The 14,986-nt window shown below is 39.7% G+C and overlaps 1 protein-coding gene across 3 annotated transcripts in view; it reads right to left on the reverse strand.

Annotated features, from left to right (window-relative positions):
• The window catches only part of FYB1 (FYN binding protein 1), a 68,723-nt gene that overhangs the window by 18,108 nt on the left and 35,629 nt on the right, over positions 1-14,986 (reverse strand). For all 3 annotated transcript variants that reach the window (XM_035902684.1, XM_035902686.1, XM_035902685.1), the window contains exons 3-8: positions 9,059-9,239; positions 7,240-7,289; positions 6,122-6,141; positions 5,298-5,344; positions 3,735-3,852; positions 1,955-2,111 (exon numbers count right to left, since the gene is read on the reverse strand). In XM_035902684.1, coding sequence (XP_035758577.1) covers positions 1,955-2,111; positions 3,735-3,852; positions 5,298-5,344; positions 6,122-6,141; positions 7,240-7,289; positions 9,059-9,239 — 573 coding nt within the window. The remainder of the gene's footprint in view (positions 1-1,954; positions 2,112-3,734; positions 3,853-5,297; positions 5,345-6,121; positions 6,142-7,239; positions 7,290-9,058; positions 9,240-14,986) is intronic.

Genomic DNA, 14,986 nt, shown 5'->3' on the forward strand with positions numbered 1-14,986 from the left:
ATTTCACCTTTATTTGCTTCTCTGCTACAGCAGAAGAATTTTCTGTACAGACTCCAGGAATCACAGGGCAAGCTCCCTTTCTCAGCTAACCTTGGGACCACTATAGTCTCGTGGCATATGTTAGGGCAGCCCATGACATAAAGATCCTGACAGGCCATTAGGAGGGAGAGACACTTTGTTTGCCCTGATTTTGCTTCAGGTTGATATACACACTGCAGCTGCATTGCCATCCTCTTGTCCCTGGATCTTTGTTAAAAAGGTCTGGTTATACCCCTGGGTGCAATGGCTCAGAGAAACTTGCAGCAGAGCAGTTGGCCTGAGATTGGGAACTCCGGGGAATTTTAGACAGGTGTACTGCCTGTATGGAAGAGAGCATGAATGGATTTTCTCAAAGATGAAAAATGCCCATGCATTTCTTGAAAATGGAAAAATCATCTACTCCGCTGCTTCTGAGTGAACCCAGTATTTAGTGCGCTTCCCCTCAAATCTGTAACACATATTGATTATTTTCTTCTATTTAAATGATCAGAACTGGTTTTTCTCTGTTGTTTGGCCATTACTGGCCAGTGGACATTGAAGGATGAAGCATTGGTGAAACAAATTGTGCTGTACTGTTGACACTTGTCAGTGAGAAGCCTCATACAGCTTGCAGTTTTGCTGAGGCAAGAATTGGTTTATGAAAAGCAAATTAATTAAAGGTAAATTTAATTAATTGACTGCGCATGCTCAACAAAATACTCTTCTTCCAGCCCTCTCACCAAGATTTGTTTTCCTATGTACAAAATGATCCATGCAAAAGTCTTATTTACAAAACTTCAGAGTATCACTCAAAAGCTGATATTGGAACTTACCTCTTGAGATCATCTTGGCCAATCTCCCTGCCCAAGCAGGATCTGCTAGAGTGGGTTGCCCAGGACTGTGTCCCATCAGGTTTTGAAGCTCTCCATGGATGGAGACCACCAGATATTTGGGCAACCTGTTCCCTTGCTTGGTCACCGTCACAGTAAAAGAATGTTTCATGATGTGCAGACAGAATTTAATTTATTTCAGGCTGTTCCTGTTGCCTCCTGCACTGTCACTGGGTACCACTGGAAAGAGCCTGGCTTCATCTTCTTTACACCCTCCCATCAGATACTTACAAAGAATTATTAGATTTGCCTTGAGGCTTCCCCTCACCAGGCTGAACAGTCCCAGCTCTCTCAGCCTCTCTCATATGAGACATGCTCCACTTCCTTAACATCTTTTTACATTTACATTACAGTACGACAAAGTTCTCAGCTGGTATCATCCAGTTCTAGATGTGTGAACTGTCTTACTGAACTTATAATAATTTTAATCTCCTTAAAAATCAAGCAGGTGCTTTTGATAATTTTCATTGATTTTATGGATCAGTCTTTTTAATGTCTTTGCTATAATCCAGAAATCAGATCATCAGCCCCTTATCATACTCATAGATCCACTGATGATATTTAAACAATTAGAGAAAAATCTTGGATTTCAGACAAAATAAATTCTAGAAATCAGTTAGAATTTTCCCATAGGAATAGGAACAAGACAAACACTTAAACCATGACCATATATACTCTGCTTGTTTTAGGAACACCCATGTTATTTTTAACACAAATACATGAAAAAACGCGACCCTTGCGCAGGGCCAAGTTCTGATGCTATTTGAAGGCTGACATGGAATTACCTCTTGACAGGTTCATGAATATCCCAACACATTGTTCCTAACTTATTCTAGTGCCTGCCTGTAGATGTTACATTATGTTGTACAATAACTTCTTACTATGAACTACGCCTTGCATGCCAGCTAAGGACAGGAGTTGTGGTAATTATTTACTTTGGTGGGCAGTGACTCAGCCTTGGTAAGGCTACTCCTTGGTGTAACGCTTACATGTTTGCTGTCATACAGTGAAAATATTCAGGAGCACAGTGAAGAAAAAGAACTCACAACATCCTTTTATCCTGCCCAGCCACTTTCCTTCGGGGTTGTCTGTGAGGCGAATGATTTCAATCTCATCCCCCTGTTTGACAGTCAGCTCATTCTTCCCTCCCTTGTGGTCAACACAAGCTCGAGCCTGATGAAGGACTTGGATAGGTCCTGTTAACTGCAGTGAAGAAGCAACAAAAGAAATCACAAGTGTGGAAAAATTGAGTTCTTCCCCAAACATTCAGACAGAAGAGAAAATAACTGTAATGATTATTCATTTCATTTACATTTAAAATAGTCTAGGCAAAAAAACAGAAAGGCATCACTCCTGTCTCCAACGACCCAGTTTACATTAATAATCAAGAATGAAAAGAGAGGGCAACAGCATAGCAGTAGAGCAGCTGACTGGCAAAATCACAGAAATACAAAGACTAAAACCAACAGGCTAACCTATGGAGCTTTTCACACATTCACAAAACAGACAGGTATTTAGTTCCAGTGGGCAGCTACATGCTGTTCCAGCAGAACTACTCATATGAGTAAATGTTCATTAACAAACAAGTCTACCACATAATGTTCTATGTTTACAATTCTGCTCTATAAATAGTCCTACAAGTACTCACACTGTTTACTGGAATTCAGGATTCTCTTTGTGAGATTTTTAGTATATGTTATAGAGAAACTACTTTGGATTTTAACATCTGTGGCTTTAAGGTGTATGTGATCAGAGGCATGTGGTTGTTGACAATTACAGACTAGCTCAGGAATATCTATCCTGTATAGGTGGCGAAGAAATGCAGTAAAATATATTTGTTTGCATTTGAGAATTATAACATTAATGGCCGCAAGAGAGCAGTCTGCAGTCTGAAAGCATTCAGTGCACTAATGCTTACACTTCACAGGAGCGGTCTGAAAAATAGACTTGGGGCTTGACAAATGCAAGCTAACCCACTAGTATTGATGATTAGTATTTTCCTTTAATATTTGCTCCTCAACTCATGTCAGTCTCTCCACAGCAGACAAAGGCCATGATATGAGAGAGTCACCATGGCTTTACTGTGTACAGAGCATAATAGGAAGAAAAAGAAAGCTGCCCTCTATGTACAGTGAGGCTGAAAGAAGCACAGTGGAGCATTGTGAATAGGCATTAGTTAACAGAAAATGACTGGCAGATTTGTAAACTGTGATAGCATGCTGACTGCTAGCTATATAAAAACGATACAAATCAGAAAGAACTGTCTCATCATTTAGCCCCTAGGCTTTGACAGTGACTGTAGCTCCTCTGCACGTGCGCTATTCCCTTCCTCCCCATTTAGGCTGGAGGTCCCTTCAGGTCTCTTTAGACCAAGGCAAGGGCAATGTGTTGCAATGAAATCTGTTAAGGGCTGGATACTGTTGTAACCGGCTCCATTGAAGCAAAGACCACTAAGTATACGGGATCCAATTCCCACTTTTATTAAGGACTTTTGATACTATTATAGCGATGTAAATGCTTTTTAAACAGAAAAGTGAGAAGAAATGTTTTTAAGGCTTTTTTGCATAGGAAGAATATGAGAAGGGAATTTATCAAAAACTATATAAGCACTGAAGAAATGTTTTTGCCTTCAGTACAAGAGCCCGAAGTCAAGCGTATGCCAGACATAAAAGGGTAGCTTAAACCTTTATTCAGAATTTATCCAGGTGCTTGAACTACCTACCATAACAAGTAGTTTTGTGGCCAGCTGAAAAGTATTTTGAACTCAAGAATGCTAAATAATGCTTTTTACATGTCTTTGGCCAGATTACAAAACAAAAATCATACTTTGAACTTCTTCCTTATTTCCTGCTCTTTCTTTTCTTTTTCCTTTTGTTCTTTCTTCTCTTGGTCCATTCTTTTCTTTTCTTCCTTGTCCCGCTTCTTCTCTTTTCCCCTCGGTGATCTGAAAATGTATTGCCAGGACTGAATGTATCAGTGAAACAAATCTCACTAGACCTTTCTTACCCAAGGCTGACAAAGAACTACATGTCATGGAAAAAGACTTCTCCCAGTGAAATCAAAGCTACAGATTCTAAGCCCTAGTGTGGCTGCAACAGATAGAGTAAGCAGCCCTTTCTCTTATACTACATATATAATTTAAAGTGGCTGTCCTCAAGAAAAGGTTTTCTGGAGGTAAGAGACTGTCTCTGCATGTGCATGTCCAAACACCTCTGAGCAAATTTTGGCAAGTGAGGTTGGAAACTGGTAGCAGTCTAGGTGTTGTGGCACTGGCTGCAGCTTTTAATATTTACCCAGGCCATCAGTGGTTGATGCAGCCTGAACTGAAGCCTGAGATACCACTGGACTGCTGTTTTAAACCTAATTACAACCTATTCCAGCTGTCTACACAAAATGACAGTCAGCCTGCTGCACTGCATCACAAATGTGCCTGTCATGCCAGGGTGCCTTGCCTGCTGTGCCTCATGTACTGGATGGTACTGAGCTCTGGGCCCTGGGACGTAGTTAAGACTACAGCTACAGCTGTGCTGTTCGCTGCCAATGGTTTGGCTGGAAGAGCCATGCTTTATAAACCCTATGGAACTGATTGAGTGAGGCTCCCTCCTCTTCCTTTTTTGGTACTTTTGCTAGACACAATTATATTGCTCAAATTATATTAAAAAAAAAAAAAGTCTGAATGAGGATCACTTGTTTTGGTTATATAGTTTTAGAATTATCTATTTTCAAAGGGAATTCAAGAATAAATTTTTGCTGAAAGTCATTCTACATCTGAAACAAGGCATTTTTATGTAGGAACTTCAGACTGCTACTTATTCCAAAGGAATTAGAGCTTTTCTTTGGCTATTGTCCCACAGGGAATCCCATACAAGGGCAAGAGACTCCTTAAAGTGAAGAGTTAAATGGCAGAAGAATGACCAGAGCTCATGTTCTGGCTCTGTAGCTATGCTAGGGGACTCAGGCCATGAGAACTATAAATTCAGCCTCTCATAGGAGTTCTAAGTACGTTTATGCAGAAAGCAAGAAAAACAACCACAACAAAAGATCTATCTGGGACCATAGTACCTAGGGGCTGAGTTTATTTTTCCTCCTAGGCTGTAATTCCAAACAATGATTCAGACACGTTCCTTAGATCAGAAATCAGACTTCTGTTATCTAGATCACAGTAACCACATGGTTTTAGTTGCAGGAGTTTCTCCAGCCCAGGACATAGCAGATCTGGGTAGGAAAGAACCTGTGAACAACCTGACTTCCTCTAGGTGAAATGAATGAAAACAAGAATGCCTGGCAGGGTACTGCAGTGGAATCACACTTTTGTGCCAGATGAAATATCTTCTTTAGAAAACTTTTAGTAATAAAGATACAATAGACTATAGAGTTTAAAATTGCTACCTGATGTCATTAATGTCCTCATACATCTCTCCATCACTTTCTTGGCCCTATAAGAAAAAATCAGTTTTCAATGGCCTAGTTACATTTGGAAAGACACGAAGAAAATGGACCTGCTATGTAAGCTTCATACAAACTATATAACAATATTTACAGAAAAATGTAAATAGGAATTAATTTAATCTTCCGAAACCAAGTTACTACATTATTCAAACCCACTGTTCTTTTTTTCTTTGTTTTTACGATACCACAACTACAAAGTTCTGGATTGTTACAATCACACTAGCACATTGCTTAATCCAGAGTGGATGTTCTAATTGCAGTGTTAATCCTGGAAGGCCTTTATCTGTGTTGATGATTGCACTGCCATGATGAAGGCTCCAAGGTTAGCAGTGGTTAAACTGGAACACTAAGCATGGGACTCAGGTTAGGGTGCCAGAGACTGTTTTAGTCCTAATACAGCCAGGTGCTTAAAGACATGACACAAACCTGTGCTTAACTGAAACAAGTGGTTTATTACTAGAATAGAGCAAGGCCCTTGTTTCTGGAAAATTTCAGTGAAATGAAATGTCAGTGCAAATAGAAGGGGTGGTTTTGTTTTTTTTAAAATCAATCTTTGGTGTCTAGCCAGCTTTGATAATTAGTTCCAGTTTGCTCTGCTTACCCGGTTTTATTTCTATCCTTCACAAAAAGTAACTGCCTCTACAATTCACTGTCAATATAGTGGATTCATTCTGCAATTAATTATCTAATACGTTGAAGGGATTTTACTAAATTTGAAAATTTGTGCTAAAAATGATACATTCATCATAGAGGATACCACTTACCCCCTCTGTATTTCCATGACCTATGTAACAAAAAATAAAAACAGGGTATTTATTTTTTGTTCTACAGAAAACAATTCATTCTGGCATTAACTACTTACAAATTATTACTAATACCAGTGATATTAACTAGAAATATGTGCAGGCTCCTGGATTTTAATAATGGTATGAATGCAAAAATCAGAGTTTTTGTAGTACAGTGTAAACTAGAAATATCTACAGAATTGAGTATTCCAGCATACGTTTTTACAAGTGAAAAATTCATTTTAAAGATTCTTTTGTGACATTGATGAACTTATCTGTGCTATTTGTTTACAAAAATACCTATTTGTACAGGACAGTCATTGTTAAAAACATAGTAAATCCAAACAGACCTCAAAGAACTTGCTCACACCAGCCCAGCAGCTGAAGAAGGAGGCCAAAGGCTCTTTTGCTAAGCCAGCCTCTACTTTGGGCTGCAGGAGAAGAAACTCTGTGGATCTCCCACTTCCTCCTTACTCTGCAGGTAGTTAGGTAGGAAAAGAGTTTGGGCTCAGTTTCAGCTCCACAGCCCACATTGCTGTACGCAGGGATGGCTAGCACACCAAGTGATGCATACTGTGCCTGGCACAGACCAAGGCCTCTCAAGGAGAGATCAGAAGGCAGATTGAAATTCTTTGTGTCACAATTTGCTTCTCTGGCTGTTCCTGGTACAACATAGCAACTCACTGCCTCTTACTGAAGGCAGACCACAAAGAGACATTAAAAGCACAGTCAGTGAACAATTACTATGTTTTTTAATCAAGTGTAAAACAATGCCTGCTTCACTGGTCCACACAACTTCAACTCTGAAGAAGCAGCATTTATATTGGTTCAGATTTGAAAATCTGGTAATTTACAGTCCCAGCCTACTTCTAACCAAAAGAATATAATTGCATACAAATACATTAACTAATATATATATAATTATAACTATGTTAATTATAGAACAGTTAGTGTTATGAGACAACCACCTTCACCCATAAAACTATAGAACCAACATACCAGTCACCCCTGAATACAATATGCTTTGGCTTATCTGATAAATGCAATATGCTTACATCTTCATATAGCTGCCATTAATTAAAATGCATGAATCTTACCCTGTGAAACAAATTCTACATCATCATAATTTTCTTCATTGTCTGGACTTCTGTAAAATGAAAAACAGACATGTGAAACCTATGAAGATGGTTTTGTGATTGCATTTTCATTCACCGTTGTTCTGGTGCTTTTTTCAGCTATTTTATACAATGGCTGGGCAGTCTGTTGAGCCCTATATGCTACTTAAGTACCCACAAGATTCCCTGAATTGTTCTTCCAGACTTTGACTCAGTTTTTCACATGGGGACACCTTGATCCTGAGTATAAAAGGAGAAAATGAGCCAAAGGTGCTTAGATAACATGGAGATGCATGTTGTATGAGAAATATAATAGGCAGATGGGCTGACCGCATGGAAAGAATCTGTTGGGCTTTTTAACCATCTTTGCAGGTGCAGGCTTCTTACACAATGCACAAGCAGAATGCCAGGCTTTTGCACAAGGTTAAATATAGCTCTAAGACTTGCTCCTTGACTAGAGCTTAAAGTCGAAACAAAGGACAAAAGAAACTGTGGTGTAAGGTTAGGCCAGGTAAAAGGTCTCTGATGTTAGATATAAAAGTGCTGTCAAACTGAGAGAAGCAAGAATTTGAGAATGTAACTAATAATAACATCAGGGACTTTTAACTTTGTAATACCTTATAGTAGTTGAAATAAAACAAGGGCTGACAGTCATCATCAAAGAGGTGCAATCAAAGAAAGGACTGGAAAGCAGAAAATTATCTTTTAAAATTGGCTTGATGGAGCAAGCATTGAGACAGGGTGAAAGAAAACATGTCAGCACCCAGGCATGCATTTTCAGCAGAGGGGATTGTCCAGAGCGCATGCAGGAATGGGAGAGCATAAGGACAATCTGGAGGTAAATATCTTGGGTCCCTGAAGGCAAAGAGGACACATGTGGCTCCCAAGCATTTGGCAAGGATGGTATACAGGAGGGTGTCCTAGATGGGGTGGTGGTGGCAGCTTCTGGGGTGTCCCAGCAGGGCTGGGGGGCCGTTTCCCGCAGCCCTGAGCACAGCAGCAGTGCTGAACTGATGTTGTCACATCATCTGTACCAAAATACAGTATGCGTGCTGACACACACCTCTCCAATGCCTAATATATTATCCCTGTCGGCCGTTTTCTGCTATTTGCAGTAACTGCTGGCCAGAGAACAGCTCGTTATTCAGGCTTGGCTTGTTTTCGGTTAGTTTTGACACTAGACTGAAGTGCTTTTAACTCCTTGTCGCTGGGAGGTTCTCCTTTTGCATGTAGCTCTTCAAAGAAGGATAAAGAAAGGAGCCCCACATGCAACACCGAGGCTTCTCGGTGTTACCACAACAGGACACGACGCAGCTCCTGGTGCAGTTTCACAATCAGCACCGAGCTCAGTACCTCCAGCTTGCAAAGCTGCTTCCTGGGGTACCAGGGTCGGGGTACTGACTGATAGACCTGACCCTCCTGGCCCGCATCCTCCAGAAAAATGGAGGGGAAAGCTTCAGTTACTGATATAACTGATTTGCTACCAGTGTATGAAGTCTTTGAACACTTCTGGATTAAAAAACCCAGCAGGTCTCTTCCCTCCCCCCTCCCCTTGCCAACAGGGCAGAAAAAAGTGTTTTTATAGATAGACAATATAGGGAAACAAATGAATAGATGGAGGGTTCAAGCTAATAAAAACTAATTGCGAACAGGCCAGGGACAGGGTAGAACATGGAGAGTGGTGTGGGATGTCTCCCCCAGAAACCTGGGACTCCTGCAGCCTTAATCTGCTACTGCATGAGCAAAGAAATAGGCAGAAAAAGGTGAGAAAATAAAAGCCTTGGGGTTTATGCTCACTTACATTGTTTCAGAGCTGGGCTTGATATTTCTGGGAGGCAGGCTGGGAGCTGCTGGGGCCTGCAGGGATGGGTGAGAGGCTGGTGGAGGAGGTGGCAACTGCGTACCAGAGTGTGGTTGAAGTATAGGTGGGGAGACCGCTGCCGAGGAAGGTGGTGTCTGTTTTGAGCCTTCATTTTTAAGGCCTGAAAAAAAGCAGAACAGACTGAATTTATCGAGCAAACAGCTGAGGAAGGAACCTCGCTGTTTACAGGAAATACTAGGATAAAATATCAGTACTGTACACACCCCAGAGCAAATATATTTTGTTGAACCTGCTTCTTAGACATATTTGGTGCCTTACCTTACCAGAGTAGAGAGGGTTTACCTAGAAGAACATACTACAGAAGGCCTTGAAAATGTCTTTGCCAAGATATGAGCAAGACACAAAAACATCAGTTCATCCAGTATATAAGCTCTTGTGCTTTAAAACTAAATTATCACTTAATTCTACAACTTGCTTAAAAAAGACCAGCTGCAGAGTTTCACGTGAGCACTGATGCAATCTTGCTGGAGTTTTCCTTGCTCAGAGAAAGAGTTTAAAGGGAAGGGACGAGAGATGAGAAGATGTTTTGGCATTGATTAAGAGGTGTACACGTCTCTAGGTTTTGAAAGGCTGGACTTAATTTTCTAACAAGCCCATACTAGAAAAATGGCAGTTTAAGAAGCTGCACAGAAGGCACAACCTTAAAAACAAAGTGATGCGGTGCACCAGGCACAGAAGCCATCACTCACAGCTGGGCTCGTGTGCATGTGTGCTGCACTGAATTCATGCTCCGTGTACGTGCCACAGCTTTGAGAGTTCACATTGAGAGAAGTTATTCCAAATGAAATCACTGGTTGGATGCCATGATGTCAAACCTAGAATTTTATTTCAAGTATCTTCAGTGGATTGAAAGCTACCCGGAAAGAATTGTCGCCAGGTGTATGGAGGGAAGTCCAACAAAACTTAAGGAAGAGGAGAGCAGAAGGAAAAAACAAATTCACTGTTCAGTTAAAATCAGTTACAATTGAGAAGAATCCACTTGTCTTCTGGACATTTTCTTCAAGTTCACAGCTGTAGAGTGGAGATTAAAATCTTACCAAGAAACATAAACTTCCACCATGTTGAAAAAAAGTGGCTTAAACTCAGAACAACAGCATATATTTAGTAATGCATTATATCGACTGAAAGTTATAAAAAATACCTAAAGGGCTTTCTTGAGCTGCTTGTGAGTCTGAAATTCTGTCTTGTAGATAGACGGGAGAAGGGGAATTGGTAACTATTAGAATGTGGGAATGGAATCAAAGTGACATTACCAAGCATTGACAGTTTTTCTGCTTACTAATGAAGAACTCAAAAATTTCTGGATAAATTTGGTTTCATGGCTGCTTGGATCAACTTGTTAACATATGTGTCGAAAACAGTGCATTTGAAACCTGTTAAGTTCCTCCATTACTTAAACAGCAAAGTACTGAAAGTCCTAACACTGCTGATTACACAGGTGAATTCTTCGGTGTTTTTGTTAAGGAACATTCATCTTGCAAAGGCAGACCCTTACAATTTAAGATATGCCAAGATTCAAGTTGTACAGTAACACCTATCTTTTTATTCATGTCTTTTTCTCATTTTATTCAGAAGTATAGCCCAAAAGTCAAGTGAAAGAATCTTTTCACTTACTACTGAGGAGGCTACAGCAGGATTAATGTGTGCCAGGTGGAGAGAGCCAAAAGGAGAAGAGTGAGAATGATTAGAGGTCTAGAAAACATGAATTCCTGGAGATACTGAACAAATGGTAGTTGTTTAGGGAAATATGATAAGACTGAGGGAGAACAATATGAATACTTAAGTCTCTGGCAAAGAAGAAAGGGGTATTCTTTTTTCTTCATTTCCATGGTGGAGAAGGCAAGCAGTAACGTGTTTAAAGGCCAGCAACATTTGTTAGGACGCCCTTTCTAAAAGGTGGAATTTCCATGGCTTGAGATCCATGTTGAAGAAGTAGGATAAACTTCTGGCACAAATAAGTTCTGATACAGTTGTTCTTACCCCACACATCAGGATGGACCAAACAACTTCTTTACATCCCTTCCAACTCAATGATGACATCCTCTGTTTGTTTTCCTATGTTTTAAAAGACATCACATTTAAAATACTTGGCCCTGTGTTGAGGCCAACAGCTAGAGATCTACTAAAATATCATTTTGGCTACAACTTGTCTTCCAGAAAGATGTTCCACTGGTTTGAAGATGAGAGGAAGAATGTACCACTACAAAGTTTGTTTGGTTAATTTTGCTCACTGTTAAAATCTGCATCTTGATGTTTTCTAATGTCATCAGGCTTCAGGTTCTATTTCTTTTATTTCTACCTTTCTATAACCACTGTTTTCTACCCATAAGGTATTGATACCCATATCTCAGATTTCTTTTTGCTAACTCTAAAGACCCAACCTTTTTAATCTCAAGGCATTTTTTTTTCTGTCTAGCAATTAATTTTTATCTATTTCTGTCATCTCTCCAGTTTTTCCAGTATTGTAAAAAATCTGGCACTGGAATTCTACACAGCATGTACTTGTCTGCCACATGCAGTGATGAAAATTACAAGTTGTTCTTCAGCTGGCCATATCTCTACTGATTGCATCCAGGAGGTTTCAGTATTTTCTCTGATTGTCATCCCTCCTCCTGTTTTGGAAGTGCAAACACCTGAATATCAAAATAAGGCCCATTAACAAAAAGCATGGATTCAAAAACTTTGTACCTATATGAAGATTCCTTAAGGGTAAAACTCCAAGAATTTAGGGTTACAGGCTGACAACTGTCATGCATTAGACTCTTCCGTAACATCATTGTCCTTACTCAACTGTAGAGTTGTTTATGATGTCTAGATCGTTTATGTTGTCAAGGCATGACATGACCTCGTTTCCCAGGTATGGTTTACATTTCTTCATTCTGTGCATATATTTGCATTTGAGTAAAGACAAACTTTGTTTAAATGAGTGAAGATTACACATGATTGTGCTCTTATTGTATCTGAGTCTCTGAGGACTGTGTGTTCGCATTTAACTCTTCACAGTCTTTATTCATCCACAGACATTGTCAACTATAATCTCTTATTGTTCTGAAATCCCTGATAAAGATGAATAGCACTGATAATCTAAGCATGTATCTGAAGTTGAATTCTTTTAAGCAGATTCTAACGAAATAAATAAGCCAGAAGGGTGGTTTTGGTTTTGGTTTTTTTTTTCACAAAAGCCATATTAATTGGTATTAATTATACTCTCAAATTTTTGTGTTTTAACAGGTAAACCTATATCAGTTTTTCCGTGGTTATAGTTATGTTGCCCTAATACAGTAGTATGTATATGCAGAACATGCATACATGAATTATGTCATCATATAGTGTTACTTCATTGTGATTAGTTTGTAGGATTAAGGTAAAAATTCTTCAGAAGTCTCTGTGCATAATACTTCTTTCATCTGAAGTCTCTTGAGAGCCAAATCCAGGCAATAGGAAGCTGAGCCAGGAAAGGACACCGCATGCAATTTAGATTAAGTGCTTATTTTTAAGTACAAGGGCTGAACAACCTGTCCCTTTTAATTTATGTGCATTGCTGGAATCTAACAATAAGTAAATGATCATCATGTTAAAGGAAACACTGCTTTTTTATTTTCTAGCTATTAGAACTGACTCTTACCTGCCTTTAGAGTCGTAGTTACCTACAGTTATACTGACTGAGGCTGATGTGGGTGTAAACCGCTTTAATTCTAATACTGAATATAATGAGAGGAGTTAGGTAGGGAGCTGACATTCAGTATGAAAAAGCTGCTATAATCTGGCCTGATAGCTAAAGCTATCATAATGTTTTGTTTTCTATTTTAATGGAGAATTTCATTTTGACTCCAGTTCCATCTTTTTGTGTCTCTGAGAACACAGAGTTCCTCTGGTAGTGGAACTGCAGTCAGCTCTGAACACTGAGAACAAGAAATAAAATCAAAACTGTATCCTGGCTTCACAAGCACACAAAGCACTCTCATAAAAGGAAACAGTGTTAAGGAAAATGACTGTGTGGTAGCTTTGTCCACTAGCACCTCAGTTTCCAAATAGCTTTTTCTCTCTTCTTGTGACTCTCAGCTTTTTCACGTGCTGTGCCACACTGAAGAAACAGATGCAGAAACTGAAGCTCTTCACAAAGAAATGAAAGAACAGATGAAAGTGAATGAGTTCCTCAAAACCTATGCAGCTGTATAGCAGCTGAAAGAAACTTGCCATAGAAACTGTCCGTAGAAAGTACCAAATATCCCATTACACTGCTGCTTGTGGTATTAAACTTCTTCAATCATGCCCAGAGCTTCAACACTTACAGCAGAACTGCACAGAGAACACTGCAAACACTTGTGTTCTTGGGGAACTTGCTCAAACTACTTCCATACGTGCAACGAGCAAAAGGTCACTTCCATTCTTGGAGAATGTTTATTTATCAGGAAGCTCAGGACACTGAAGTTGTCTTGATGTAAAACTTGTGACTTTGACACTTGCCATTCCTGGCTTGTGAAAGGGAAATACTGATACCTCTGGCAGCTAACACAACATTTAGAGAAAGATCCCATCTTCCCTTCATGTGCAGATATTCTGTGTTCAGCAACCTCAGGAGAAATCAACTTGCATATAACAGTACTCTGTAATTTCCATGCCTCTCCTGTGTGAATTTAAAGAGAAACTAGTAAAAAGCCCAAAATAAGTCCAGCTTTTTGGAACCCATATACTCTATGTAGTCAAAAGCAAATGTCAGGGCAGGATGAGGAAAAAATATCCATTCTCACCTTGGTAAAATCTTCAGGGCTGTCCTGAGATGCTGTATTGCTCTGTCCCAAGATGCTAATACCAGAAATATGTGGCAAACAGAAGGGAAATCCCAGCAGTGCCTGGAATCCTTACTGGAGTAACACATGCAACGAGTAGTACTTGGTGGGATAGGAATCTTATGGGAACCAGTACTTAGGCCATGGCCAGTTCTCCCCAGTCCTTTTCAAAATCATAAAATAAATTGGACTCATATGCAAGGGTGATACGGGCTCCAGTACTGACAAAGCCAAAATTGTCTCTATTTATCCTCTCCCTAAATACCAGGGTGTCTCGCTGCTTGGATAAGAGACTGGCACATAGATGAAAAACAATATCTAATTATCAACCTGAACAGAACAGAAACAGTAAAAAAAAAAAAAAACCCAAACCAAACCCAAAACATTTTTAGCACTCACACCTGCAATTCAACATCCATTGGCTGAAGATACAAACAACGATGATCAGTTCAACCTGTATTGCAATAGAATGTGATTACTTGGCACAAAGATTTAACTGGCAGCAATGACAAATAATAATTTTTATAATCACCCTTGAAATAGGAAACTATCCCATCCTGGCAGATGGTGGTCTGGCTTCAGCTATTCATATTTTCCTTGCACCTTGGCTGGATTGCAGCAATAATGCATTCCTACTCTAAAGTCAATAGCGCTTAAAAATTCCAGTTAGCCCAGAACAGCTCTATTGCCTCTTAACAGCAACACACTCTCTTGCAAATGCATTAGCCTGGCCTCCACTCTCTACACAGTCCAGACTTAACTGCAAAGACTTAACTCTTGATTATGTTTAAGGTATCAGGCTGTAGCATCTATGCCATCCATTGCCTCGACCCAGAAATTTCTAGTCCAGGATTGCATACTAAAGAAAACTGGAACTGAACAGCAATGTGTATCACACTACCTTCCATTTCAAGTTCACTCTGATCTCACTGACTTCACCACAAATACATAGCAGTAGATATATGTAAGAATATCCCTTCCATAACAAGGCAGTCTCTCGCACATATAGGGGGAAAAATTGTGTCTTCATATGCTAAGAAGCAGACCACCCTCCTCT

This window comes from Egretta garzetta, unplaced genomic scaffold (genome assembly GCF_000687185.1).
Source record: "Egretta garzetta isolate BGI_Z169 unplaced genomic scaffold, ASM68718v1 scaffold59, whole genome shotgun sequence".
Taxonomy (NCBI): domain Eukaryota; kingdom Metazoa; phylum Chordata; class Aves; order Pelecaniformes; family Ardeidae; genus Egretta; species Egretta garzetta.